Here is a 26,642-nt window from a genome sequence, read left to right as displayed (position 1 = left end):
TAGGGCGGCTGTGGAGGCTTCGCGAAGCTTCCATCCGCCTGAACTGCGGGGGCGGCACTCTTAGTTCCGCACGCCCTCCCCCAAGACAACACTTCTTCCTGTTAAACTGGTAGCACTTGTTGGTCCCAGCAACCTGACTACAAGAAGCCCATGCCGACGAACGCCCAGCTACGAGCCGAGATCGACCGGCTGAATCAAGCGATGGCAGAGCGCACGCGAGTGCCCACCATTCTGCCCAAGTTCACCGGCAAGCGGGGGGAAGACGTTCGCGAATGGCTGTTCCAGATCGAGAACGCCTGTCGCATCTACGGAATCCAAATCGAAGACGCGAGCGCGCGTCTGTCGGGTATCGCCGGGTCGGCGATGGAAAAGCCGGCCTCAGGATGGTTCCTGCACTGCTCATCGACGACGAGAAGTGAGGAGCACACGTGGGGGATTTTCCGTGAGCATGTGCTCCAACACTTCGAAGCTTCGAACTACCAGGCCGTCTTGCGAGAAAAGCTGCAGCGACTCAAGCAAACGGCGGACATCGAGACCTACAATGGCGAGTACTCCGCTCTTATATTCCGAGTTGAGGGCATGAGTGTACTTGACCAGGTGCTAAGCTACGCAAACAGTCTCAAGCCTCGTACCCGTAGCTACGTCAAGCTCGAGAACCCAGAGACGCTGAGCGCGGCTATGGACCTGGCGATCAAGTACGAAGTTACGCACTTTGTGGACGACGTGCGCGACCGCCAGTCCCGCCAAGACAAGAGGAAGATCTTCGCTGATCAAGCTTCCAAGCAAGACAACCCATTCAAAGGGAAACCTTTCCGCGGCAAGGGACGGTTCAAGCCGAGGTCTGACTCCAATCGTACTGAAGGCCGCACCTGCTATCACTGCAAGAAGCCTGGCCACATCAAGGCCAACTGCTTCCTCTGGAAGAAGGAGCAAGTGAAGCAGGGAAACGAGCAACCACGTCAGTGAATGAGGGTCTTGGCGTGGGCGAGAGCGTAACCGGGACACCAAAGATTGAGAATATCAGCTTGAACGTTCTGTGCGAAAACCCTCTGGTCTACAAGTCACGTCCACTGTTCTCCGTAACAGGTGAAATCAGTGTTGGTGACAAGTGTCTCGCGACACGAAGCATGTTGTTGGACTGTGGAGCCACCACGATCTACGTATCCAAGCGTTGGGTCGAGGAGCACCAGCTTCAGACAACCAAGTTCAGCGACAAGAACATTCGTGTCAAGCTGGGAGACAACCAAATTGTCGAGGCGGAGCTTGAAATTCTGTTGATAGCGATTCTGGTCTCGAGGCTGGACGACGCCTACAAGTGTGTGGCAGTAGTCTACCCGATTCCAGACGAATTCGATTGCATTCTTGGAATATCATTCTTCGAAGACATGCAACCACATATTGACTGGAGAGGTCGACGAATCGAAGGAACGAGAACGAGGACTCTGCACTGGAAGCGAACAGGGAAGACCTGTGAGCCGATCGAGGAAGGCGGACCGGTGATTACCTCCGGGCTTCGGAGATCTGTCGAGGCGAAAGGCCTGTCGGCGAAAAGACCCGATTCCTGTCGAGGTGCCGCGCTGGAAACGGATGTGAAGCTCACGGTTGAAGCTGTTGGTGACGCAGTGCAGACGAAATCCCCAAGTGTTGTCCGCGGACGACATGATGACGCGCAAGCTGGCAAGAGTTCAGCTGGAGACGACGACGTTGCGACGTCTGAGCGCGAGAGTACTGTAGTCGAGGCTGATGGAAGCAGCAGTACCAGGGGTGGAGACAACGCCGTGGAGAAGATGTTCACGATGGGAGTTGTCGACGAGAGTGGTATACAGACCAAATACATCACGCGCAAGAAGTTGCGGAAGTTCCTGAGAATCAAGACCAAGAAGAGCGACGAGCCTGACTTCATGTTGGTGCTGTCGAACGAGACGATCAAGCAAGTTGCACGTTCACTGCAACGCCGAGATCAGCCCGACAACGTTGGGAGTGCGAAAGTACAACGCGATCTGGAGACAGACTGGGACACCTTCCGAGAGAATCCAGCTTTCAATCTTCTCATGGAGTATAAGGACAACGTGTTTCGTCCAGAACTACCCGAAGGTTTACCAGAGAAGCGTGACATCGAACACCGGATCGATGTGATGGATCCAAATATGGCGATGTACCGGCAGCAGTGGCGACAGTCGCCGGAGCAGCAGCGTGAAATCGTGCGCTGGGTCGAAGACATGGTGAAGAAGAAGCTCATTCGACCAAGCATCAGTCCCCACGCAGCCCCAACATTCTGTGTCCGGAAACCAGTTGGCTGGAGAATTGTTCACGACTACCGGTACTTGAATTCGAGCACCGTGCGTCAAAGTATCCCGATGACGAGGAAGGAAGACATCCTTGACGCCATGTCCGGTGCGTACTGGTTCTCCACGATGGACCTGATGTCCGCGTACTACCAAGTGCGCATGCGGGAAGAAGACATCAAGTTTACCGCATTCCAAGCGCCGAACGGTCTCTGGGAGTATCTCGTTCTTCCAATGGGAGTTTGCAACGCGCCAGCAACGATGCACAGATTGACATCGAAGCTCTTTCGAGACTTGAAGAACACGAAGTTGTTCTACGATGACATCTATGTTTTCACCAAGTCACCGAAGATCGAGGACCATCTGGATGCACTGCGGAAAACACTTGACATCTTGCGTGATAACAAGTTGTACGTCAAGCTGTCCAAGTGTGTCTTCTGCTCCGAAGAGATCCCGTGTCTCGGAGATTTCGTAGGGCGAAATGGAGTTCGGATGGATCCAGACAAGGTGCAGACCATCAAGGATTGGCCTGTACCTCGGACGCAAGAAGAGCTTCACAGCTTCCTTGGCTTGACAGGTTGCGTCCAGCGATTCTGTCCAGAGTACGCATCTCTGACAGCCTCCATGTTTGCGCTCTTGAAGAAGAAGAACAAACGGAACGTCAAGATTCATCTCAGCGACGAGCAGCTGAAAAACTTCAAGGAGTTGAAGCGGCGACTGTGCAACCCGCCAGTATTGCACTTGCCGGATTTCAGCAGCCCCATGCATCTGCGTACCGACGCAAGCAAGTTTGCTGTCGGTGGAGTCCTTTTTCAAGTGGTGGACGGAGTTGAGCGCCCGATAGCGTACACAAGCCGGAAGATGAAGTCGGCGGAGCTCAACTATCCGACTCAACAGCAGGAGCTACTAGCGATCGTTCATGCGCTGGCAGCGTTTCGGATCTACTGCCTGGACAAACCACCCATCGTCGAGACAGATCACAAAAGTCTCGAAGGACTGTTCACCCAGAAGATGGCCAACCGTCGACTCGCTCGCTGGTACGCCATCCTTGCGGAATACCAGCCGACGTTCTCGTACCTTCCCGGTGCGAAGAATGGCATCGCAGACGCGTGAAGTCGAAGGTCAGACTTACAACCGGAGACGAAGTTCTTCCACGACTTACGGGTGACCAGCTTCGACGACACATCCTTCAGCCTCGCGATCAGCGAAGTAACGGGTGACTCGGAGCTGATTACGCGCATCAAGAAAGTGTACAAGAAAGATCGTGATGTCCACGCAATCTTGACAGCAATCAAGCGACGCAAATCCGACTCAAAACCAAAGCGCGAACACCAGCAGCACAAGAAATACCGCTGCTACTCCGAAGCGAACGGGTTACTGTGGTATCAAACGCCTGCAGATGACGCTCCACGGATTGTCGTGCCCAACGATGTGAAGTTGCGACAGACAATTATCAGCGAGTGTCACGACACCAACTACGGAGGCCATCCCGGTGCGGAACGTACGTACTTGACACTGGCACGCCATTGGTACTGGTCAAAGATGTTGAAGTCCATCCAGAAGTTTGTCGCCGACTGCGAGCCTTGTCGGAGGAACCAGCCGCGGTTGACGAAACCTCCTGGGTTGCTCGAGCCACTCAGTATTCCAGACGAGCGTTGGAGATCCATCTCCATGGACTTCATCACTGATCTGCCGCGAACGGAGCGGGGCGTCGACTCTATCTGGGTCGTCGTCGATCGGTTGACCAAGCGGTGTCATTTCGTGCCAACCACCAAGAAGGTGAACGCCGAAGGTGTTGCTCGACTCTTCATCGACAACATCTGGAAGTTACACGGCATGCCGACGAATATCGTCTCCGACCGCGACAGGAAGTTCGTGTCCGCCTTCTGGCAGCATGTCTTCAAGTCCATCGGGACGAAGCTAAGCATGACCGTTGCACATCGCGCTCAAGGTGGCGGACAAACGGAGCGCATGAACCGAACCTTGGAAGAGTATCTTCGGTGCTTCGTCGGTCCACTTCAAGATGATTGGGACGTCCATCTCGCCAACGCTGAGTTCGCTGTCAACTCGACTGTCAACTCCAGCACGAAGCTTGCGCCGTTCGAAGCCGATCTGGGCTACATTCCGCTGAATCCACTACAACTTGCATCCGAGCAACTTGAGAGTGTTCCCAAGAGTCGACGCGGAGCAGAGTTTCACGAGCGACAGGCGGCGATTCTCTTACGCTGTCGCGAAGCGTTAGCTCAGGCCCAAGAACGGATGCGCGACGTCTACGACAGCACTCCGGCTTGCCCAACTCCACCAAGTTCGGAACCAAGTGGATTGGACCGTACACCGTGGTGCGGAAGATTCATAACCACGCGTACGAGCTCAACATCCAGGCTGGCAACAAACTGCATCCCGTCTTCAACACTGCGTCATTGAAGCCGTACAAGGAGCTGACTCGCTTGTCGAGGCCAAGCGACGTAATCTTAGCGGACGGCAACATTGGCCAGATCGTCAAGACATTACGTGGAAAGCGAACGCGAAAACGGCGGATCCAATATCTTGTGGAGTGGGTGGGCGAGGTGAAACAAACCTGGGAATCAGTGGAGAACTTGTCGCAAGTCCCAGATCTCATCGCGGAATTTGAATCTGCAAGGCGAAAGAATCGTCGAAAACGGTGAAGCAGGATCAGCTGAAGGGGGGCTCAAAGGCCTACATGTATTCCCGTATTACATCCCCTCTTGTTGCAGAACCGGCTGCTTCATGCGCTTCTCCCGCTTTTTCTGCGTCTTCGACTTGCGCTTGCCGTGGCGACACTTGTAGCCTGGTTGCAGCTCCACTTGTGCCATCCATTTCACGTGCTGAATCCACTGCTGGTAACTCAGAGGAAGAACGTCCACCGGCGGGTTCTTGCGGGCATTGAAATTGTCAAGAGCCAGAAGTTGCTTCTCCGGACCACGGTTAACCACGCCAAAGCAGTGCCCGACATCATTGTGGCCAGCGCTGACGACGTAAACACCGGGTGCTTGTTTGCGGCAAACACCTTGAAGCGTCGTGATGTTGGCACTTGACTCTGGAAGAGCGTTTCGGAGAAGGACGTCGTAGTTCAGTGGCACACTCTTGCGCTGCAGAACTTTGAAGAACTCCGTCACGTCGTCGCGAGACACACCGTACTGGATGGCCTCAGGTCGCGTGTCTTCATACGCATCCCACATCTCCATTGTGACTAGATCCGGCTGTCCGAGATAGTACAAGGCCGAGCGGAAAGCATCCATGAAACAAGTACCAGCCTCCGACGCGGAATCACGCTCCGAGTACCAATAACAGAAGGTGCGCTTGTCTCCCGATTCCTTCTAAGCGTCCACCATCCTCATCATGTAGCGCGTCGACGGTTTGTCGAGCTGCTCCATCCAGACCCAGCTTAGCTGTAGCGGATTGCCTTCCCATTCCACCAAGTAGCAACGGTGCGGAGCCTTGCCCCTGACATCCAAGGCACGGACGATGTCAACCTCAGTGTTGTAATCCCAAGGCTTCTTCGGGTCGTAGTAGTTCTTGCGGTTGTTCGACGGGTGCGTTTTGGGCGCCGGAGGTTGCGGCATCGGATGCCACGTCGAAGTCTCGTCACCGCGACACAAGCGCGAGCGGTCAACCTGAGGCAGGCCTTCATCGTCGTCACTATCATCGAAAAGCCCGGATTCATCTTCAGGCGAGGCCTCAAAGGTCGCCCCAAGCGCAGGCTCAGCAGCTATCGCCTCCTCGACAGACAACCCTTCCACATCGAGCATGAAGATCAACTCCTGGAGGCGCATAGGTGGAGAAAAACCACCAGCCGAAGCAACAACCTCACGCGGCGCTGGCAACGCAGGCGGCGGCGCCGGGGACGCCGAGCCCGAATCTGGAGAGCCAAGACCGGGAGAGCGACTGGTGAGCTCTAAATCGTCCCATACACGCACCATTTCTTCGTCAAGACCGGAGTCAGCATCGCTGTCTGCCACAACATCGACAATCTGCGCAAGCGCGGCGGCGCATTCAGAGTCTGCCGGCGCGGCCGGCGTGGCGGTGCCAGGCGGAAGCATGGACGGACCATCGAGATTTGCGGTCGCCAGAGGCGACGCAGACGGCGGAGCCTCAACATCATGATCAGCCGTCGCTGGAGGCGAGGCAGAACGCGCGGAAGCAGGAGACATCATTCCGGCAGCAGTAGAAACCGCTAGCGACACAACTATCAGCCCAAGGAACCAATCCAAGCCTCCAACAACCAGGCCGAGGCGAAATTCCTCAGGCGACAGCCGGAAGCGTCGCGGTTCTCTGTCTTTTTCGGGAATGACAAGTCGGAAGGGCGCGCAGCCAGAGAAGGGGTGAGTGTATCTGATTAGTAGAAAGGTAAGCCAATAGGAGGTCAGTGTAGGTACGACTCACCGTATGTATAGTGAAACCAAGTTAAAATAGATATGCAGCTGTAGGGCGGCTGTGGAGGCTTCGCGAAGCTTCCATCCGCCTGAACTGCGGGGGCGGCACTCTTAGTTCCGCACGCCCTCCCCCAAGACAACACTTCTTCCTGTTAAAACCTCCTTCATGGAGGGAATCTGTAGTAAGTGCTCCCTCGCCTCGGCCCCATGCCAATCGTACTGCCGCCTTCGGTGCCCATTATCCATGGACCAGCGCCGTGAAGATCGAGGACTGCCTTCTGAGGATAAACCTTTGTGAAGGTGCACCAGGCCGACGTTCAGCTAGCTTCTTCTAAACTCACACCCAACGGACCAAAGTCTCAGGTCTCCTTCCAGCAACGAGTTTCCAGTGAATATTTGCGAGCAGCTCGCCAGCCAGCACATCCGAGGCTCGAGAACATCCTTTGCTGGAGCTTCGTCGAGCTGGCCGTGACGTTGTCGTCGTATGGCGTTCAGTGGCTTTACGAAATGTGTGTGCTACGAACCAGCCGATGCCCCCTTGCACCGACGCTGTGCGTCTTGTCCAGCACCTGCTTCGAGGCATTCGGCACGGCCACGGCCAACATGGCAGGAAATTTTGCATCGCTCCTTTCTTCGGCACGAGGCCATGCATGAACAGCAATTGGCTTTGGCGATCGAGCTCACTATCCGTTGAATGAGGCGAGACTCGACTAGAATCCGGTGGACGCCCGTTTAGGGAGCAGCGAGCACATCCCGCCCGAGGTGTCGCACTGATGTCCGCCAACGCGCTGATGGCTTCAAGAGAGCTCTTCCATCTTGCCCTCTGTCGCCACACACTTGATGTGCCGCCGGCGGGCTGCTTGGCGTCGAGCGGTGGAAGCGTGCAATGCAAGTCGTGTTGCCCCAAAAGTCTTGGCGCAATCTTATTCCACAATCTGAGAGGGGTATAACGACACAGTCCAAACCCACTGCAAGCCGCTTTCCATAGAACGGATGCCGTTGCGAGATCAACAGGCACAAGGTTGCTCACCCCTTTTGATATAAACTGTGCACGCAGTCCCTATGCTCGTTTCTACTACCGTCGCCGATCGGAAAAATTCGACCGATCGTGCGACTCATCGGGTCTCTATCTCCATTCCGAATATCGCCTCGAGAACTCGCAGCGCCTCCGAACCATGACGTGCGCGGGCTTCCTGGTGGTGGCCAACAGCCACGCGGCCTCCGTGGAGATCTGCACGGGCGTCCTGGTGTGCTCCCTGGACGTGGCCGGCCGCGCCGAAGCCTCCGAACCGTCCGAGCACTCGCTGCCGCCGCTGGAGCCGCGGCGCATGGCCAAGCTCGAGGTCTGCACCACCGCGCGCGCGTCGGCCCACAAGATGGAGGACAAGCCCCGGCAGCCAGAGGACGAGCTGGAGCCGCAGGACGAGCCGGCCAAGCGCCAGCGCCTGCTGCAGCTCAGCGGCTTCATGATCGAGGTGCTGGACCGGGACGACGAGCTGGACGAGCCGTCGCTGCCCTTCTCCTTCCAGGTCAACACGTACAAGATGCACCTGCGGCCGGACGGCAGCTCCAGCAGCACGCTAAGCGACTCGCTCATCCTCTCGGCCACGGACGAGGAGGCCAAGAAGCTCTGGGTCAAGAACATCAAGTTCTGGAACCGCTACGGCTGGAGAGACACAGTGCAGGTGGCCGCCACGCACGATGACCTCGTCAAGCTGCGGGAGACGCTGCAGAACTACAGCACCCCGCAGCTCCTGGGCGCCTACCCGCGCTACAGCAGTGATGACGCCTACTGCCGAGACCGCAACAGCGCCATGCTCTACGGCGGCCGCAGCAGCTTCCAGTCGTCCTGCGCTACGAGACGCCAGACCAGACGACGGTTCTACCGCACGACTTTGCCGGGATCGTTCGCGCCGCCGTCCTGAATGCAAGACTTCGGTCTGCCACGCCACCGGGTGTACATAACTTATTTCCAAGTACCGCATCGCTAGCTTTTGGACTGCGATGATTCCAAGCTTCCCTAATTACTTCAATTGAACATTTCTTACACTGAAGGCCTGGTCCATGAGTCTCGACGCGCTTGACACAGACGACGACAAGACGCGGTCACTTCGTGTTGACGGAAAACGCATACGTACATTGTCTATCGTGCGCTCCTACGCCCATGCGAGCGCGTGGTTATCCTACAAGCCACCCAGACGCGTGGCCACTGCACAATTTCAAAGGGCCAAAGCGTCAAACTGTCACATGCTCGAGCGAACTGTCCGCGTCGAGTCCAGGTCCTCCGAGAGCAGACGCACAGTGGATCTAGTGGTGGACGTCGTCGACAAGGGCAGACCGTCCTCAGGGATCGGGAGTCGTAGCTTCGCGAGTCGAAGTCGCCGGTCGCGACGCGCCTTAATACTCTTGGCACGAGGCTGGCGCAGAGCAGTACCGCAGACGCGACAGAAATTGGCGTCCTCTTGGTGCAGCCGTCGGAAGCAGCGTGGGCACTCGATCACTTCCGTCAGGATGTCCTGCGATCCCGCCTGGTTCAGCACCAGCGGACAGGCGATGATACCGTAACCCACGAACATCACAATGGTGGCCAGCATGCGACCCACAATGGTCTGCGGCGAGATATCTCCGTATCCGACCGTCGTCATGGTCACCACTGTCCAGTACAAGCTGATCGGGATGTTGGAGAAGTCGTGGCGGTCGCCCTCGATGAGGTACATGGCGCATCCAATGACGAGAATCATCGTGAAAAGCGCCACAAGGAACACCGCGATGCGCCGCTTGTTAGACTGGATGTTGTCACTCAGCGCCGCGCCTGCATCCACGAACCGAGCAAGTCGCAGCAGTCGGAACACGCGCATCACTCGGAAGATACGTAACACCGCTAGATGCAGCAGCGGTCTGGCGTCCGGCAGGATGAAACCCAAGTACGACGGGACCAGCGCACACACGTCGACGAAGCCCATCAAGCTCAAGGCGAACCTGCTCGGGTTGCGGAGAGACACCAGTCGCAAGAAGTATTCCACGGAGAAGACGACGGTGAAGAACGCCTCCAGAGCCAACAAATAGTCGCCGATGTCCTCCCTACACAGTAACCGCGCCACACCACAGTCAATATCCATTGATAATACAACAACATCAGCCGCCACCACTGCAGCGAGACGTACCGAATGTCGTCCACACTGTCCAGCACAGCTGCGAATCCACCACCACACAGACCCCCACCAACAGTGTCAGCTCAGCACCCTGCCCATGCCCCTCTCCAATAGCAGCAGGCACTCACCGACCACGACGCTCATCGAGACCATCACGAGCAGCACGAGCGCCACGCGCTGGCCCGTGGGCGTGGAGCTCTTGAACATGATCTCGTAGACGCCCTCCCAGCCCTTCCTGGCGCCGCCCTTCACCTCGCTGTCCACCACGATGCCGTTCACGCGGAAGCGCACGTCGTGGGCCAAGTTTTCTGTCTTCAGCTTGTCCCTGGCCGGGTCCCTGTCGGCGTCCGCGTCGTCGTCGTCGTCTTCCTCGTCGTCCTCCGAGTTCGACTGCTGCTGCTTCTTGACGCCGCCCTTGCCCGCCTCCACGCTCTTGGCCACGCTGCGCGCGTCGATGAAGCCCCCGGGACTCATGTCCACGGCGCTGTCCACGTGGCCATAGCTCTGCTTCTCGGCCTTGCGCTCCTTCAGGTGCGACAGCATCGCAAATGAGGACGAAGTCGCTCCACGTGGTAGCCCATTGGGCGAAAAGGCACCACTACCAGCGATGCGCATTGACCAATCAGACTGTTGAAAGGGAACAACTTCAACTTGACCATCAACTTCGACATAGAGAGAGGCGGTATAGCTGCATTTATCGAGAAGGAACAGCCCTTATTGATGCATCCTTCGACGGCAAATGCGAGCAAGTGGAGACATACGCAGAAGTACTGCTGGATTGTGCGTCAGCGTGGTAGCATCGAGCAGAGTTGCTGGGAAAGAATAAATAAATGCCTGCCTGAAACGGCCAAGTTTCCTCTAATTCCGCGCAAGAAGCAGTGCGTGCTTGCTCGCAACTCCCTATACGGCGACTTCCATGAACGGAGAGGCAGACGTCTTCCAGGACTTCGACTCGGATGCCTCCGACGTCGACGATGATGTCGACTGGAACTTTACGGACGGGGAGAGTGCGAGCGCCTTGCAGCTCATGGGGGGCGCAGATTCGACCAAGAAGTCGCAATGTGAAGGAAGGAATATCACCGCAAAAGTACCTGCGACAACGGAAATGTCCGACACCACGGACCCGCTGAGAAGTGAAGATTGCAGCACCGATAGCTCGATAGTAGACGCGCCAGTGACCAGCTCCTCTGATGAAGATCTGCTGGCAGAGCTGTTCCCCGAGGTAAAACTAGAATCCACACAAAAGTCAGAGGTGAAAAGCCATGCCAAGGAATGCGAGGTCGAGTGGGCGTTGATGGCGCTGGAGGAGCACGAGCAGCGATCTCCTTGCGCCACTGCAGCCAATGCAGACGCAGCTTTTGTAAGTCTCTTCGAAGAAATGTACGGCAGCGATACGACCATCACGCTTTCGACACCGCCGCCTCCTACGAAGCCTACCGGCCCTCGACAAGAGAGTTTCAGACTCTTGTCCAACGAGAAGATGGAAACTGCGGTGAGTGACGACGACGAAGTTTGTTCAACGCCCAACCTTGTGGAGGGTATCGATGGGAAGATTCACCCTGAAGCTCTGGAAATGCTGCGGCTAGTGCACCAAAAAGCCATCGAGGTAGGTGCTAATCAGGGCATTTTGTTCTGCTTGCGAGTGCTAACCTGTATACTGCTAGACACATCGGGACTTCTCGTCACTTTTCAGCGATGCTAGCAGCAAACTTTGGCTCCCCGATCCTGTTTCTCTAGGCCAGACTTTCGAGTCGAATTGTTCATTGGACTCTTTCGTAGAAACCGCCTGCTCTCTGGAAGAGTGCCTCAGTAGCCAAGAGCATGTCAAGTCGCTCGCTACAACTCGAGAAGAAAGGTGCGCTTTAGCACCAAGTTCGAATTGAAACCCTGTTCACCGTTTAATTGTTACTGATTGTTGCTACGTGGCCAGGCTGGAACTCGTGCTTGTTGCTCTCGACGACAATAATGACGCCTTACCACAAAGTCTCAAGATCAAGTGGGCGAAGACACTCGCTGTGTTGCCTTTGCTAGCGAAGGTGAGTCAATTGATGGTTCTTCCATTCACGTTCAAGTAGACTTTTAACACAGGGGGTGCCTTGGTTTTTCAGATGCGGGAGCAAACTTGTCCTCCTGCCTCGACGTCCAAGTCCGTGACAGAACACCCAGAGCCTCTGCTGATAGACACCACACTATCCCCTGCCCCGCCACAAATCCAAAGCAAGAAGGGTTCACCCTTGGAAGGCTGGGCCACTTTCCACCCGGAGAAGATGCCTGTACGGCGATGTGAGCGTATGAACTTCAGGTCGAAACAACCTGGACCTGGCCATTTATCCACTACAAAGAAGCCCCGTGTGCGCATCCGCCAGTACCTGCCCGCGAAGCTCCGAGTGCGCTGCAAAGTGTACAACCCCGAAGACAAAGAGCTCACGTTTCGACCGACTATCAACAAGAAGAGCTCGCACCTTCGCATGGCGGGACCGAAGCAGCCGAAAGAGAACTTTGCCGCTCGAATGCAGAGAGACATCTCTAAGCGTCGGTCGCAAAAGCTGCAACTCGAACGGGAGCGAGAGCAGCAGGACCAGCAAGAAGCTGAGAGTGTGTCGGCTGTCAAGCTGATAGACAAGGGCTCTCAGCGCATTCTACTCAGAAACGGGATGTGGGCCGAGTCGCTGGAGGAAAGAATCAGCAGGTTGGCAAAGCATCGGACCAACATTGAGGCGAGTGACTCACGATCCAAGAAGCGACGCGAACGCCATGAACAGCGGAAGCGAGAGGCCACCGCTATTGCCTCCAAAGCCTGCGAGTCACTGTACCAACGTGGAATCGAGCAACGGAAACGAGAGCAGGATCGGTTGCAGGAGGATCTACACGACCTCGAATTCCAGCGGAGTCGGCCCAAGATAAGCAGTCGATCGCTGCGAGTGATGAAGACGCGGATCCGCCAGGAACTCGCACAGCTCTGCACGGACTCTCGGCGTACTGAAGGCTCAGACGAGGAGGGGGACGAGATTCATCCGTCGTCCGTGACTTTCATCCAGTTCTCCTGTGCGCTTTTGTACTTTGGGTTCGTGACGGACTTGGACACACCGTGGGAAGGCGGTACTGACGGCGACCAAGGCAACGAGATCACCTTGCTGTGGCACTCGTGGACAGTCTTCACAGGAGATAACGCTGGTATCCTTGGCTCAAAACTGGCAATCAAAGTGTTGGAGCGTGTGCTCTTCTCGGTCATCCTCGGTGGGCGAGCTGGTGAGCATAAAGCTCTTCAAGGTCGCGACGTACAAACATTGCTCCGACTGTACCGAGCCAACTACTACGTGAGGAAACACACGCAGCTTAGAGCGGAGCCGAGCGATGACCGCAACCAAAATAGTATCGAAGTTGGAGCTCAGTCTACTAAGAAGAAGCGGAGTTCCTCTCGACGACAGCGAGTTCGCTACACGCTACACGGGAAGCCCATCCGAAGCAATGGCGCACCCGAGACCGACTTCCTAGGCGAGCGAGAGCAGTTGCTGCAGGAAAAGATCGATCAAATGCGGGAGGCGAAAGTGAAGCAGGAGCTCGACGGCTGCACCTTTCACCCGCACATCAACCCCGGGCCAACCGAGGCAGCCGCTCTGCGATCAACTCGTCAGTCCTCGCCACCAAAGTCCGATCGTACTTCATCGGCCACTGCGTCGACTTTCGAGCGACTTTACAGCGATGCCTTCCAGCGTCAGAACAATGTGCTGGAGAAATACTTGGAGGCCAAACAGCACCGAGAAGAGCTCGAGAGGCGAGAGGCCAAGGTGCATCCGAGCTACGTCAACGGATTGACGATCGAAGAGCGCCTTGAAAACCTCCACGTCGCTCTGGCAGGCAACGCTCTCCCCGTCGACTTCCACAAGAAGATTGGCGCGATGCGTAGCGCCACGGAGATGAGAGCACTGGACGAGCAGGTGAAGGAGCAGAAGCTGCTGCCGACTCACTTTAAGAGAGCGAAGGACGGACGCATTATCGTCCGCCCATTCCAGTTTGCGACGGAGATTCGAGCGGCTTTGAGCACAGATCTCAAGAAGCAGCGGACGAAGTCGACGCTCCGACCTCGTGACCACGTGATGAAAGACTTACGGCCAGCAGCGTATGAAGAGGAGCGAGAGATGACGACACAACCTCCACGACGGAAACTCTATGAAGATATCGACCGCAGTGACCAAGTTGAAGCGGATTTGTGCCTCGACGTTCATTTGTCCCCGTCGGAAACCCGCCAGCTCTATTTGAACCTGCACGATGACCCGCGAGAGGTGGTCGATGCGTTTGCTAGGCGGTTCTCGCTCACCAATACGCAGCGACACTTCCTCGTCCAACTCGTCGAGGCTCGACTGGAACAGTTTGCAACGTTCTAAGTGGAGTCGCTATCAGAAAAAAAAATATAGCGAGCTCCGGGCCTCATCCTAGCAACGTCAAGAGAAAATATGACTAGCGAGTGTGTGACTACTGATCCAACACAGGCGGCTTCAAGACGGAAAGCTACTCATGACAGCAGAAGTTGGAACATGGCTCCGGCGAATGCTACAATTTATCGTTGGCTGGACAGGCACGCATTGCCGTATTACCCATGCATGGAGCTCGGGATCGAAAGTGCGATCGCAATCCAACCTCGGTGGCGATGATGTGCAAGTCCAATTTTCGACAGCGAACACGCCGCCAGTCTCTGCATCTGTCGTGCAACTAAGACTGCAATGCGCCGCCCTGGCCGAGGTACTCTATCGACTGCAGCGCACCTTGAAGGAGCTGTGACGCAGTTTGATCCGCTCGATAAACAAATAGATAGGATACGTGCATACTGTACTGTTCAGCTTTGACTCGTGAAGCCAAGAAACCCAGCGTTTGGCGGGCAATGAACTGCGGTGCATGTAGCACTGCAGCGCTGACGATGAGCATATTGATCCGCGTATTTTGTAGCTACCCCACCGCCCGCCAGCGCAGCCGAGAATTCAGTCCGAGCTTTCACTGTGCAGCCAGCGCTGCAGACAAATCCAGTTGCGGTGTGCATCATACATGTATTCATTGAGTTTGATGAGCTGGGCTGAGCCCAGTGGGCTCTGTTATTCGCAGCGTCCACGCTGGCCGCTCGGAGATGTCGGCGCCAACATCGGCATAGTCTTGCCGGAAGCGGACGCGCTGGACGAGCGGCGTCTGCGCGGACACCGAGATCCGATTTGTGGCTCTTTCGCAGCCTCTCAATTGAGTCATAGCGCGGTGCCGCGGCACCATCGCCGCCGCCGTCGCCGTCGCTGCCACCATCTCTCTCTCTCTCTCTAGCTCGCGGGCTTCCTTCCATGTTAGAAAAGTTCTCGAACCTCGAGGTCCAGCTTGGTCGGCGCCTTGCCCGCGTCCGGGCAGCGGATCGTGAGCCGGCGGCTGCACTTGTCGGCCGAGAGGTCGATGCGCTCGACGACGACCGTGTCCACGGCCACGAGCGGCGCGTCCAGCTCGCGGCGGTCGCTGCGCAGCAGCAGCTCGATGTCCTCGTTCGCGTAGAGCCCGAAGAGGTTGACGGACTTGATGCGGCACTTGAAGCGGTGGTCTGCACAGCACATGCACATGCAGCAGGGTCAGACGAGTCCCGGAGCCCGTCTGCTTCTCGGCATTGAAGTGCGTCGGAGAAGGTCCGAGCGCAAGTGACGGCAATGCAGCGGCCCCGCATCGCCGGGCCAGCGCGAGGTACCTGTGCAATCCCGTCCGAGCGTCACGTCCAGCGGAACGGAGCCGCTCGCGCGCGGCTTGATCTTGCAGGGCGGCCGGTCGGAGGACAAGCCAGACGCACGGCAGCAGGCAACACGGCAACGAGACACACAACGGCAGAGATAAGCGGCGCGAACTCTAATCGGCATGATGGGAGGGGGCCGCTAACGGCAACGGCAATGGCGTCGTCGTCGCCACCGCGCACGCAGGCCTCAGCCTCAGCTGCGGCCGGCGCTGCAGCGGCCCCGCCTCTTGAGTCGACTCACCAGCAGCTCGGGCGACGCGAAGAGCTCGTGCACGGCGAAGAACGAGTCGGCGCCGCTGAGCGTGCGGCTGCAGCCACGCATGACGCGGTCGGCCACCAGCAGCGCGCGCTCCGGGTGCTCGTCGCCGCCAACGTGGTCTCCCACGATGCGCTTGACGGCCGCCACGAAGGCCTCGGTGCGGTGGTCCCCCACGAAGCGCACGCCGTTGAGCATGATCTCCTCGCGCGTGGCGTCGCGGAAGGCCTGCGCCGTGTCCACGTCGCACCGCACCGGCAGCGGGACGGCGGCCAGCGGCTCCGCGAAGGTCTCGAGCACCTCCACGTAGTCGGCGGGGCGCGGCGCCCGGCCCAGCGCGCGACGCACGGCGCGGACGAGCTCCACGTCCAGCAGCGGCGGCGGCGGCGACGGGTCGCTCCGCATGATCGTACAGTAATTGCGTGACCGGGAGGGTGGTCTTATTCGGCGTCGACTGGGCAAAGACACACGGGCTGTTTGGCCCGCCGCCTTGAAGCGGGCGCCGAGGGGGGAACGATGCACGAAGTTCTCTTGTTCTACTGTAGTCTATACTCTCTAACCTACGGGTTGACACGCTGGCTGCCCGCGCTGGGCGCCACCAGAGCGGCTTTAGCTTTACGCACGCACGCACGCTTGGGCGAACACGACTATTTTCTTGACTTCCATTGCCATTGGGTTCATTAAATACCTCTCCGAGGGCCTTACGAGCCGCAGCGCGTGGTCGCTGGTCCGAGCGTGTGCGGGCGCCGATGGGGGTGCCGGCTCGGATCAAGGGCCCGGCCGGCCGGGCCGCGCACCCACACACGTCTTGTCCACCGCGCACGCCGAAGAGAAACCGGGTCGCTACGCTGATGTTGCTGTCTGTCAGTCACTGCCGCTGCGCTCGCTCACTTGATGACGGCGAAGCGCTCGCTCTGCGCCAGCAACAGCAAGTCCGCCGGGTCCTTCTGCTCCGTCACGTCGTAAATATTCACATAGTAGCCCTCGGCAATCGGCATGCCCCAGTACACGCGGCGCCAGCGGTAGGTGCCGTCGTTGGCCACGCGATGCGCGATGGTGGTCGGCACGGTCCACGCCACGTTGCACACGTCGATCCGCACGCACTGCACGCTCGGGTCCAGCGCCTCCCACTGCACTTCGGCCGCTTGGCCTCGTACCCAGCCGGGGAACCGCGGCCCGTCGGGCACTGTGATGCGCAGGCGCTGGTTGAGGTTGCCGCCCGCGGCGGCGGCCGCCGCGGCCTGTCGGAGCTGCTCGTCCGCTCCGGAGAGCGAGGACGGCAGCGTGGCCGACAGCGACGAGGACGAGGAACCTGTGGGCGTGCTGTTGTTGCTGTAGCCGGCGCTGGGGCCGTGGATGTTGCTGCCGCTGCTGCTGCTACTGCCGCCGAGACCGTGGTTGTAGTTCTCGCTGACGGTGCGTCGCCGGCTGCGGCCGCGGCTGTGCCGCCTCCGGCCGCTCACCCAGAGCGCCGGCATGGCGTGGATCTGGTGCGACGGCGCCGGGATGGTGGCGGCCGTCACGTCGAAGTGGTCGTCTTCGCTGTCTCCGGCGGCGTCCACGGCGTCCTTGTCCCAGTTGCTCGACTGCGAGCGGCACCGGGCCGACTTGGGCGCGGCGCGCGCGCGGCCGGCCTGGTTGCCGGCGAGCAGCGACTCGACGCCCGCGCTCGTGTCGATGGCCGGCACCTTGCGGGGCGGCGCGGCGTTCCAGCACTTGAGGGTCATTGACACGCGACGCGCTGCGGCCTCCGTCGTTGCTGCTGGCGCTGCTGCTGCGTCCGGCTCCTGTGCTCTGCTCTGCTGCGTCGTGAGGGGGTCGCGCGAGACTCGGTCGTCGTCGTCGAGTCCCGTGCCCGGCCTGCCTGCTACCTGTCCGACTGCTTTCGTTCGTGGGCCGCCCGCTGCCTGCCTGCCAGCTAGTCTGCTTGCCTGCCTGCCTGCGCGGGGGGGCCGTCCAAACCTGAGTGAGTGAGTGCCTTGCTGCTCCGGCACTGCTCCGAGCCGGCCAAGCCCCAATCGCGGAATGGGGAGCGGATTCGACTTTGACGCCAGGCCCGGAGCCCGCGCCCGCAGTGGCGCCACTGCAAGGGGAAGGTGAGGAGGAGGGAAATGGTTCCAAATTTGACTCGCGGCGCGGCGCAGAGACAGGGCGCGCGCCTGGCTCTGCCACGCGGGCCGCGTTTCCCTGCCTCGCCGGCCCGCCCGCCTAAGCTGATAAAGCTCGGTCTCCCCACCGCGGACACTTTGGCCCGCAAAGCGGCCGATGCCTGCATGGGCAGCGTCCGCCGCCGCTGTTGGCCTCGCGGCTGCAAGAAAATGGGGGCGATGCCACCCGCCTTGACAGCGTCCGCCGCCGGCCGCGTCCGCTGCGCGCGCCAAAAACGGTTCTGGCTGTTGTCCGCGGGCTCTTCTGCCCAAAAGGCAACTTGCTCGCTGCGGCTGCGGCCGCCGCAGCCTGCCTGCCTGCTTGCAGAGGCGCCGAGCCTTCCGAAGCCGCCTCCGGCGCCGATCTCGCCGCTAGCGCGGGCGCGGCGCGCTGTCGTCGCGGGCCACGCCAGGCGAGGATCATCTGCGCGGCGTGTACGTGCGCCGCTGGCTATCGGCACGAGCGAGATTTGCCCCGCCGGATTGGCGAAACGCGGCGGCGGGCCCTTCTGGCGGCCCGGATTGAGGATACCGCGCTCGGCCAGTTGAGCCGCAACCGCCGCCGAGCATGTAAACGAAGCCTCAGATGTGATATCCAGGGCCCGGCGCAGCGGGCCAGAGAGTGCGCGGACGGCAGGTAGCTCCATCGCAAATTTCCGCCGCCACGTGCGCCAGCACGGCTACGGAGGCGATGCGGTGCGGATGCTTCCTGCATCCAGCGGCAAAACCACCGGTATCCCTTGCTCTGCTCGGCCAGGAAGCGTGGTCGCGGTCGTCGGGCTGTTGCGCGCTTTCCGCCGCCGCCGCCGCCGCGGACTCGCATCTTCAAGGTCCGCTGCAAGTGCATTCGCCTTGCCTTGCCCTTGCCTTTGCGTTGCACGGCGGCAGCGGCGGCAACTGCGGCCAGGGCAGGCAAAGGTACAACCCTCCGATAGACGATGTGAACACCTTTGCAAAACGGACTCGCCCGATCTTATCGAGTTACGCAGAGCTCCTATCAGCTCTCGCAGGTTGAAGCACGCTGCTGACGTACATGTCGAGGGCTAGGGCGCCGTGGGCTGCAACAGCGACTTGCGGCGGAGGTGTCCGCAGCTCTGCTCGCCATCCTGCTCGGCCATGGGGCGATACATGTACAGCCTGCCGGCATGGCGCGCTCGACTGTCCATCTGCGGCCGTGCGTCAGCGCTGGCGCCGCAGAGATCTGAGGCGGCGGCGGCGGCCGTAGACGAGCTTGGCGTGGCGCCAGGCGATGCGAAGGCGCTCGAGCGGCCAGAATGGAGGGCGCCGGCCGGCGGGCCCGCGGCAACCTCGGCGCAACCGATGTTGAAGCTGCCGTGACCAGCAAGTCGATTCCCAGAGCCAAGTGCAAGCGCTTGGCGCGTGGACCCAAGTTGGGTCCCCCACCACCAGAGCCGGCTCGACCAGATCGCGCTGCGGCCGTAAACGCGGTCTTCATTTGCCACAGCGTTCGTCGGCTCCAGCGAACGCCAGCAGCAGTGTACACTGGCGTGGTGGCAACAGTCGCCAGCAGCTTCGTAATCTGCGTTACAGCGCCGTTAGGAGCACGACAGGGTCGGCTACCCTCGCGCCAGCCCGAGTTCTCGTGGCTGCGCGCACGAGGCTACAATGGCGTAACGTTAACTTAATTGCACGCCCCCCCCCCCCCCCCCCCTGCCCCGCCATGTGGCCATCGTCAGCGCGAGCTGGATTTACGAGGCGCTGCAATGCAGCACTTGCTACATGTGTACACGTAAGGAAGATAGCAAGCTCCGACAGATAGCAATGCTACGGCGCTCGGAGCGGCACTTTCTGAGCCTTGCTCCGGTTTCAAAGCGGTGATTGCGGGCAATGCCGACTGTCTGAAAGTTAAACGCTGGCTTTGGCGCCGCGCCGAACCGGATTGCTATTGTCACTTTTGCTATCGTCAGGCCAGCACAGGTGTGAGTGTTCGTCGTCGTTGTTCTTGAGCTGTTGGCGCTGCTGCTGTACCAGCATTTCGGAGTGGCGCCGATGCAGTTCCCCTTCAATTTACAGTACGCGGGCGACCTTACGACCAGCGAGAGTGAGTTCTTAGTTTCTTAGTCACGACGTTTTCCAGCGCCGACCGGACCAGCCTCCGCAGTGCACTACCAAACGCTGTTAGCCAGGCTGCTGTGTTGTCGATGCAATGCTGCCCTCGTGGGCAACGTCTCAGCGGGGGGGCTTCAAACACCGACAAAAGGCTTGCTCTGCTTGGTCTGCCGACAACAACTGCGCGCTCCATCAAAATGACGAAGCAAATCGCAGAAACCCCGTCGGGTCGTCGGTCGCTGCTGCCCGCGTTATCACGAGGACGACCGAACTGCAGCGACGTCCTATCATAAGAAGTCGCTGCGCATGCGTGCAGTACTCGTGGGATATCGGTACGGCTGCTCGACTTCAAGTTCACACTCGCGGCATCCTGACTTCACGAATGCTATTAATAACTACTGTACTTTGAAAAACTACTTATGTAGCACGCTGGTTCGGGATCCGAACTTCGGATCCGTTTGCGTTTTACCGCAGCAAGGGCTTGTCAAGGAGGTGTATACATTGGTATTCCTTCTTGATCAGCCTTTCGCCGTCTTGTGCGTGTGGTGACGCGATCTGCGCTGCATATTCGAGAAGGACATCCTTCGGGTGTGCATACCGATATGGCTTAAGCATGAAATACACATTTGTCCCTACCGAGGTAAGTTACATGTACAGCATTCGACCATCGAGATGTTGTCTTTGAGACAACTCTTGTCTTGACACGGGGTTGAGGTGTTCTCTGCCATTAGATACAGTACTGCGCAATGGCAGCTAGCCCCGCAGTTAGATTTAGCATGGCAGAGGTCCCCCTTTTGGTCGGCTCTACCGTCGGCTTCATGGGTCGGAGACTTCATCGGAGAAGAAGGCGCTGCGTGCCTTCGTCTCCTGCAAGCAGCCACGAAGCGGTTCTCCACCAGCCAGCCATCTCAGCTACAGCTACGCTAATGAAGACTCCACGCCGCCGATGGAAATGCGCACGCCAGGGCCCGGCAGCTCCGCCACCGCCGCCACCAGTGCCGTGCAGCCCAGCGCGGTCGGTTGTCACATGCCCCACCTGTTGGTGGTTCCGCGCGAGGCCATTGGCCCGTTCGAACTGTGGTGGCTGGCGGCGCCCGTTTTCTCGCGCCAATTATAATTTGAAGGCGGAATACATATTTTCATGATTTTTCGAGTTACATAGATCCGACGTAAACTGGAGCCATCCTGCCATAATGAGTGTAATTCGGCTAGCAGTCCAAAATTAAGCGACGCAGGATATAACAGTATAAGGCTATTTAAAAGGCGCAATCTATGCACACACCCGGTGCAAATCAAGCCCTACCATCCGTTTCCACGATCCCTCCGTTATCAGATTATCGGCTCAGGCGACTTTTTAGCAGCGAGTGGGGCTGTCCGTGCGTGGCCCAGCACACAAGTCCCAGCCCCAGCGTACGCTGCCCGCTACAGTGTATCCCTTCCGGCCACTCTTCCATCCGCGCGCTAGCGCGCAAGACCCCCACGCCGTTTGACGATGGCGTCCCCCCGCGAGCCCTCGGAGACGGACGCGCTGCTGGCGCCGCCCCCCTCCGCCGTGCGCGTGTCCATCTCGGCCGCCGACGTCGAGGATGACAACGAGAGCGACACGCTGTCCTCGGGCCAGGACGTGGCCGTCGCGGACCCTCCGCGCTTCCCGGCGCTGGCGCGCACGGCCTCGGCGCTGCGCTCGCCGTCCTCGATCCTGCGCTCGCCCATGCCGCGCTTCATGCTGGACGGCCCGCGCTCGCCCAGCTGGAAGCCCAACGCGCGCAACGCCGCGCCCACGCCCTCGCAGTTCGGCGCCGTGGACCAGCGCGACCCGTACGCGGGCACGTACGGCGTGCAGCGCACGCACTCGTTCCCGAGCGACCTGTACTCGGGCGCGCGCTTCTCGCGCTTCGAGATCGAGGAGGCGCTGCGGCAGCGCAACGGCACCACGCTGCTGGACTGGCTCAAGGGCAAGGGCCGCAACCCGTTCTCGGCCGCCTCGCGCAAGCAGCAGATGAAGGAGAAGGACAAGGAGAAGCGCGCCAAGGCGCAGCACCGCGAGTCCTTCAACTACGACTTCTTCGAGAGCCGCGTCAACATGCAGCATGACCAGGAGCAGACGGAGAGCGCCGTGCGCTCGCTCAACATCGCGCGCTGGGTCATGACCTTCGGCGTGGGGCTGGGCACGGCGCTCATCGCGTGCTTCGTCGAGTTCTGGACGTCTCTGCTGTCCACGTTCCGCACGGCCACGATGGAGTCGCTGGTGGCGGCCGAGATGGACGGATCCCAGGCCTTTGGCACGGGGTACCTGGCCTACTCGATGATCAGCGTGGGCTTTGTGGCTGTAGCAAGCTACTGCGTTGCCATCCTGTGCCCCGTCGCCGGCGGGTCCGGTATCTCGGAGATTAAGGCCACGCTCAACGGTATCAAGATCCACCGCGTTGTTCGGCTCAAGACGCTGTTCTGCAAGGCCTTTGGCATCCTGTTTAGTGTATCGGGCGGACTGCCAGTGGGCAAGGAAGGACCCATGATCCACAGCGGCTCGGTCATCGGTGCCGGGCTGTCGCAGGGCAAGTCCTCGAGTTTCGGGCTGGACACGAGCTGGACTAAGTTCAAGGGCTTCCGCAACGACAAGGAGAAGCGCGACTTCATCTCGTGCGGAGCTGCGGCTGGTGTGGCGGCCGCCTTTGGCGCCCCCATCGGTGGAGTTTTGTTCGCGCTGGAGGAGGGCGCCTCGTTCTGGCACCAGAACCTTACGTGGCGCACGTTCTTCTGCGCTATGGTGTCCGCCTTCGTGCTCAACTACTTCATGTCCTTCATGGAGGCCAACGAGTCGAATGGCCCGACGCCGGACGTAGAGCATGTCTTCATTGGCGGCACCCTAGGCACGCAGACGGGGACCTTCACGTTCGGCCAGTTCGTTGGCAGCAAGGCCTACGAGGTGTTGGACGTGCCCATTTTCATTGTGATGGGAATGGTGGGCGGCCTGTTCGGCGCTGGCTTCAACGGCGCCAACACGGTGCTGACCAAGTTCCGCAAGCGCTACGTGACCCACCGCTTCCTGCGCTTCGGCGAGGCGCTGCTGATCGCGTTCAGCATGGCCACGGCGTCGTTCTGGCTGTCCTACTACTTCGGCCAGTGCCGCGACCTCGCAGGCGACTACAGCGACTCGCTGTCTCGGTTCTACTGCCCGGAAGGACAGTATAACGACTTGGCTTCGCTCTTCACGGTGAACTACGCGACGAGCATGAAGCAGCTGCTGCACTTCACGGGCGACGGCAGCTTCACGCCGTTCTCGCTGTGCATGTTCTTCGTCGTGTTCTACATCTTCGCGTGCTGGACCTACGGTATTGCCGTGCCTTCGGGTCTCTTCGTGCCCAGTCTGCTGGCCGGTGCTGCGTACGGCCGTATCTGCGTCATGATCGTGCACTACCTGGGCTTCCCCGTGGGCGCGCAAGACGGCATGTTTGCCCTCATCGGCTCGGCCTGTATGCTTGGGGGCATGGCCCGAATGACGATTTCGCTGACGGTCATCATCCTCGAGTGCACGGGCGTGATCGAGTGGGGTCTCCCCATTATGGTGTCGCTGATGGCTGCGCGCTGGGTGGGCAACAGCTTCAACGAAGGTCTGTACGACATCCACATCCACCTGAACCACCTGCCGTTCCTCGAGTTCGATCCGCCATACTACGCCCGCTTCCTGCGCGCGCTCAACATCATGAGCTCGCCGCCGACGTGTGTGCCGCAGATTGCCAAGGTCGGCGAGATCTACGACGTGCTCAAGAACTGCAACCACGGCGGCTTCCCGGTGATCGTGCCGCGCAGTCAGGACGCTGCCGGTGGGGGCCACCGACCGAACCTGGGCGCCAAGCGCATCTCTCCTCGTTTCGCTGGTACCATCTACCGACACCACCTGGCTGTGCTGCTGCAGCGCAAGGACTTCTTCATTGAGAAACCCGAGCCGTTTGTGCGTACTCCTGCGGGTGACACGACGCTGCTGTACAATGACCAGTACGCGCTGTCCTACCGGGACATGGAGGGCAGCTACCCTCGATACCCGTCTATCAACGACATTCAGCTGGACGAGGAGGAGCGGGACCTGTGGATGGACCTCACTCCTTACATGAACCCGACGCCCCACACCGTGCAGGAGCAGACCCCCGTGCCGCGTGCATTCCGGTTATTCCGCTCCCTGGGACTGCGCCACCTCATTGTGCTGAACCGGCGTAACGAGGTGCGCGGTGTGATCACACGAAAGGATCTGACTCCGGCACACCTCAAGTTCTGTCTGGAATCTTTGAGCGAGACGGAGAAGCAGCGCATCCAGGGCTACTTCCACCGCGATCGCTCTGGATCGGAGCGCTTCGAGGACGTCGAGAAGAAGCTGATCAGCATCACCGACAACTCTTAAAGCCGTGGCCGGCGGTAGTAGCCCAGTCGGGCGCTGCTATCGGTGGTTCTCTACACCCGAAGGACAAATTAGACGCCGTTGGCCAGACGACGGTCGTCCTGCGAGGCGAGGACCCCAAGACCACAGACCACCCCCAATTTCCGCTCGGCAATGACCATGTGACTTGTGCATACATGTTCTCTCCTGTTCATAATCACTTGCCTAAAAATATTCCTCTGACGTGTTCCTGCTTTTGTGAGTGTCCTTGCTTTGATTTACAGCTCTGTAGTGCAGGTTCGAAGCATTGAGAAGAATGGCAAGTCGAAGCAGTGCTGGGCCTCCACCCCCTGGACAGGGACCTGGTCGATTCACCTCGCCAAGGAGGAATGTAGCCGTTCGTCTGCCGACCAGCGTGCCGGCTAATACAGTCCCAGTGGGGCAACGCCGAGGGGTTCTGGACAGCTCAGTGTACCCGAGTGCTGCGATGCTGGCCGCGGCGACGCCAGCAGCTCCGGGAGCTCCGAATCCACAGATCGCTGAGATTCAGTCACGAGTGGAGGAGTTGGTGCGTCGCTATGACGATGCTGTGGCTACTGCGGAGCAAGAGGAGCTCCGAGAGGAGGAAGAGGACACTTTCGGCGACAAGGTGCGGACTCCTGCTAGGTGGCGTGTGGGCGACATCCTGCTCGCAACACATCGCTCCATGGCTCGCACGAGTACACACACTGAGCGAGCCATTATCGCCGAGTTTGGCGATGATCCCGAGGTGAGCGCAGCTATCGGAAGCGAGGCGCAGAAGGTGGGAGACGCGTTCACCGAGGCGGCGGAGCAGGCTGTTCGACGGCATCAGCGGCTCTCACACATCCAACAAGCTCTGCACTCGGCGGCAGCTAATGGAATGCAGCTCGACGACAGCAGTGGGGACGATGCAGACGATAAACCGCCGTCACATGCCATCCGCGAGCGCCAGTTGAGGAACACAATTGACGCGCTGCATCGAGAGAAGGAATTGATGGCCAGTCAGCTGCAGGAGGCTCTGAAGGCGCAGCAAGAATCGCGCATGGCTACTGAACAACAAGCGCAGGAGCTTGCAAAGGCTCAGAGACAACTTCGAGCTCAGGCTGAGGAGCTGCGTATCACTCAAGAACACAACGAGAAAGCTGCCGAAGCAGCGAACACCCTAACGACATCCTGGCGGGACAAGTTTCAAGCAAGTGCCAAGGCGGCAGCCGCAGCGGAGGCGAAAGTGCAGGAGCTCGAGTCCAAGGTCCGTGCCCAGAGCGAGGAGATCGTCAAGCACACTTTCGTGCTTCAGGCCGAGATTCAGGAGATGGAGCGCTTCAAGGAGAGTGAAGCCGCTCGAAGTCGAGCCGAAGCAGCAGCTCAAGCTGCAGCCCTAGCTGAAGCTGAAGCCGAGGCCAGGAGAGCGAAAGCCAAAGCAAACGAGGAGAAACGCAAGAGCAAGCTGAGCGCGGATGGCAACAGCAAGGGCATGCAGGAGATGGAGGACAAGGTCCGTGAGCTGGAGGGGGCTCTACTCGCCGCCGAAAGGATCAAGGAGCAACTGGAAACGGACAACACCGAGCTCTTGCAGCGTATGCGAGAGCTCCAAGCCCGTTTTGGGGAACTACGCCGAGTCAAACCTTCGAAAGAGGAACCGACAAAGGAATCGGAGACGCCGACTGCCCCCGTGTCGACGTTCGCCTTAAGGTTGCGCGAGAACACGCCCCGAGTGAACGCTCGCAAGCGAAAGAGGGGCGGGATCGTGCCCAAACCCAATGCTCGGCCAGCCCCCAGTGCGCCGGTGGCCCCCGCGAAAATTGACGAAGAGGACGATCTGTCGAGTAGCGACAGCGAAGCGGGGGACAGTGACAACGAAGCCGAAATCGACGAAGTGGAGAAAGACGAGCGGGAGCTGAATCGGGTGATGCAGCGAGTCGTGGCAACTGTGTTCCCGATTCTCTCACGGGCGGAGAGTGATGAAGCTCTGGACGAAAGCATCGCTCACTACGAAGACCCGGAGCGATCGCCTCTTAGTGAGATCCAGCCGAGTCCAGTTGATGCGTCTGCACTTACGTCGAGTGGAGGAGATATGGTTCCTCGCTCGGAGCTCGACTCGCTGCGCAACTTATACGACCATGAAGTGGAATATCTCAAGCAACAATACGTCGATGGCTTGCAAGAGTACAAGCGGTTGGTCCTCGAGCAGTA

At 59.2% G+C, this 26,642-nt stretch overlaps 9 protein-coding genes across 9 annotated transcripts; 4 read left to right on the top strand and 5 right to left on the bottom strand.

The window, feature by feature from the left end:
- Positions 1-150: 150 nt before the first annotated feature.
- Positions 151-966, top strand: PHYSODRAFT_518259 (hypothetical protein; the record flags this gene model as incomplete). The annotated part of the gene is made up of 1 exon (XM_009535414.1): positions 151-966. The coding sequence occupies one exon, from the start codon at positions 151-153 to the stop codon at positions 964-966; it is 816 nt and encodes a 271-aa protein (XP_009533709.1).
- Positions 967-3,760: 2,794 nt separating this feature from the next.
- On the bottom strand, positions 3,761-4,213 carry PHYSODRAFT_519838 (hypothetical protein; the record flags this gene model as incomplete). The annotated part of the gene is made up of 3 exons (XM_009535413.1): positions 3,761-3,800; positions 3,882-4,006; positions 4,058-4,213. 3 exons carry the CDS (start codon positions 4,211-4,213, stop codon positions 3,761-3,763), a joined length of 321 nt encoding a protein of 106 aa, XP_009533708.1.
- A 3,641-nt stretch (positions 4,214-7,854) lies between these two features.
- On the top strand, positions 7,855-8,604 carry PHYSODRAFT_317940 (hypothetical protein; the record flags this gene model as incomplete). Its single annotated transcript, XM_009535412.1, has 1 exon — positions 7,855-8,604. The coding sequence occupies one exon, from the start codon at positions 7,855-7,857 to the stop codon at positions 8,602-8,604; it is 750 nt and encodes a 249-aa protein (XP_009533707.1).
- A 191-nt stretch (positions 8,605-8,795) lies between these two features.
- Positions 8,796-10,374, bottom strand: PHYSODRAFT_563773 (hypothetical protein; the record flags this gene model as incomplete). The annotated part of the gene is made up of 3 exons (XM_009535411.1): positions 8,796-9,760; positions 9,844-9,871; positions 9,960-10,374. 3 exons carry the CDS (start codon positions 10,372-10,374, stop codon positions 8,923-8,925), a joined length of 1,281 nt encoding a protein of 426 aa, XP_009533706.1. The 3' UTR covers positions 8,796-8,922.
- A 2,467-nt stretch (positions 10,375-12,841) lies between these two features.
- On the bottom strand, positions 12,842-13,063 carry PHYSODRAFT_520803 (hypothetical protein; the record flags this gene model as incomplete). The annotated part of the gene is made up of 1 exon (XM_009535410.1): positions 12,842-13,063. The coding sequence occupies one exon, from the start codon at positions 13,061-13,063 to the stop codon at positions 12,842-12,844; it is 222 nt and encodes a 73-aa protein (XP_009533705.1).
- Positions 13,064-15,158: 2,095 nt separating this feature from the next.
- Positions 15,159-16,232, bottom strand: PHYSODRAFT_459511 (hypothetical protein; the record flags this gene model as incomplete). The annotated part of the gene is made up of 3 exons (XM_009535409.1): positions 15,159-15,400; positions 15,542-15,694; positions 15,821-16,232. Coding segments are annotated over 3 exons (807 nt in total), but the record flags the coding sequence as incomplete, so codon positions are not given.
- Positions 16,233-16,726: 494 nt separating this feature from the next.
- PHYSODRAFT_352405 (hypothetical protein) lies at positions 16,727-17,800 on the bottom strand (the record flags this gene model as incomplete). The annotated part of the gene is made up of 1 exon (XM_009535408.1): positions 16,727-17,800. The coding sequence occupies exon 1, from the start codon at positions 17,564-17,566 to the stop codon at positions 16,727-16,729; it is 840 nt and encodes a 279-aa protein (XP_009533703.1). The 5' UTR covers positions 17,567-17,800.
- Positions 17,801-21,548: 3,748 nt separating this feature from the next.
- On the top strand, positions 21,549-24,452 carry PHYSODRAFT_520430 (hypothetical protein; the record flags this gene model as incomplete). The annotated part of the gene is made up of 1 exon (XM_009535407.1): positions 21,549-24,452. One exon carries the CDS (start codon positions 21,549-21,551, stop codon positions 24,450-24,452), a length of 2,904 nt encoding a protein of 967 aa, XP_009533702.1.
- Positions 24,453-24,942: 490 nt separating this feature from the next.
- PHYSODRAFT_464256 (hypothetical protein) lies at positions 24,943-26,397 on the top strand (the record flags this gene model as incomplete). Its single annotated transcript, XM_009535406.1, has 1 exon — positions 24,943-26,397. A coding segment is annotated over one exon (1,455 nt), but the record flags the coding sequence as incomplete, so codon positions are not given.
- Positions 26,398-26,642: the final 245 nt, after the last annotated feature.

The sequence above is a fragment of the Phytophthora sojae genome (assembly GCF_000149755.1).
Source record: "Phytophthora sojae unplaced genomic scaffold PHYSOscaffold_8, whole genome shotgun sequence".
Taxonomy (NCBI): domain Eukaryota; phylum Oomycota; class Peronosporomycetes; order Peronosporales; family Peronosporaceae; genus Phytophthora; species Phytophthora sojae.
Note: the sequence above shows the minus strand (reverse complement) of the source record. Positions and strands in the feature narration are given on the sequence as shown.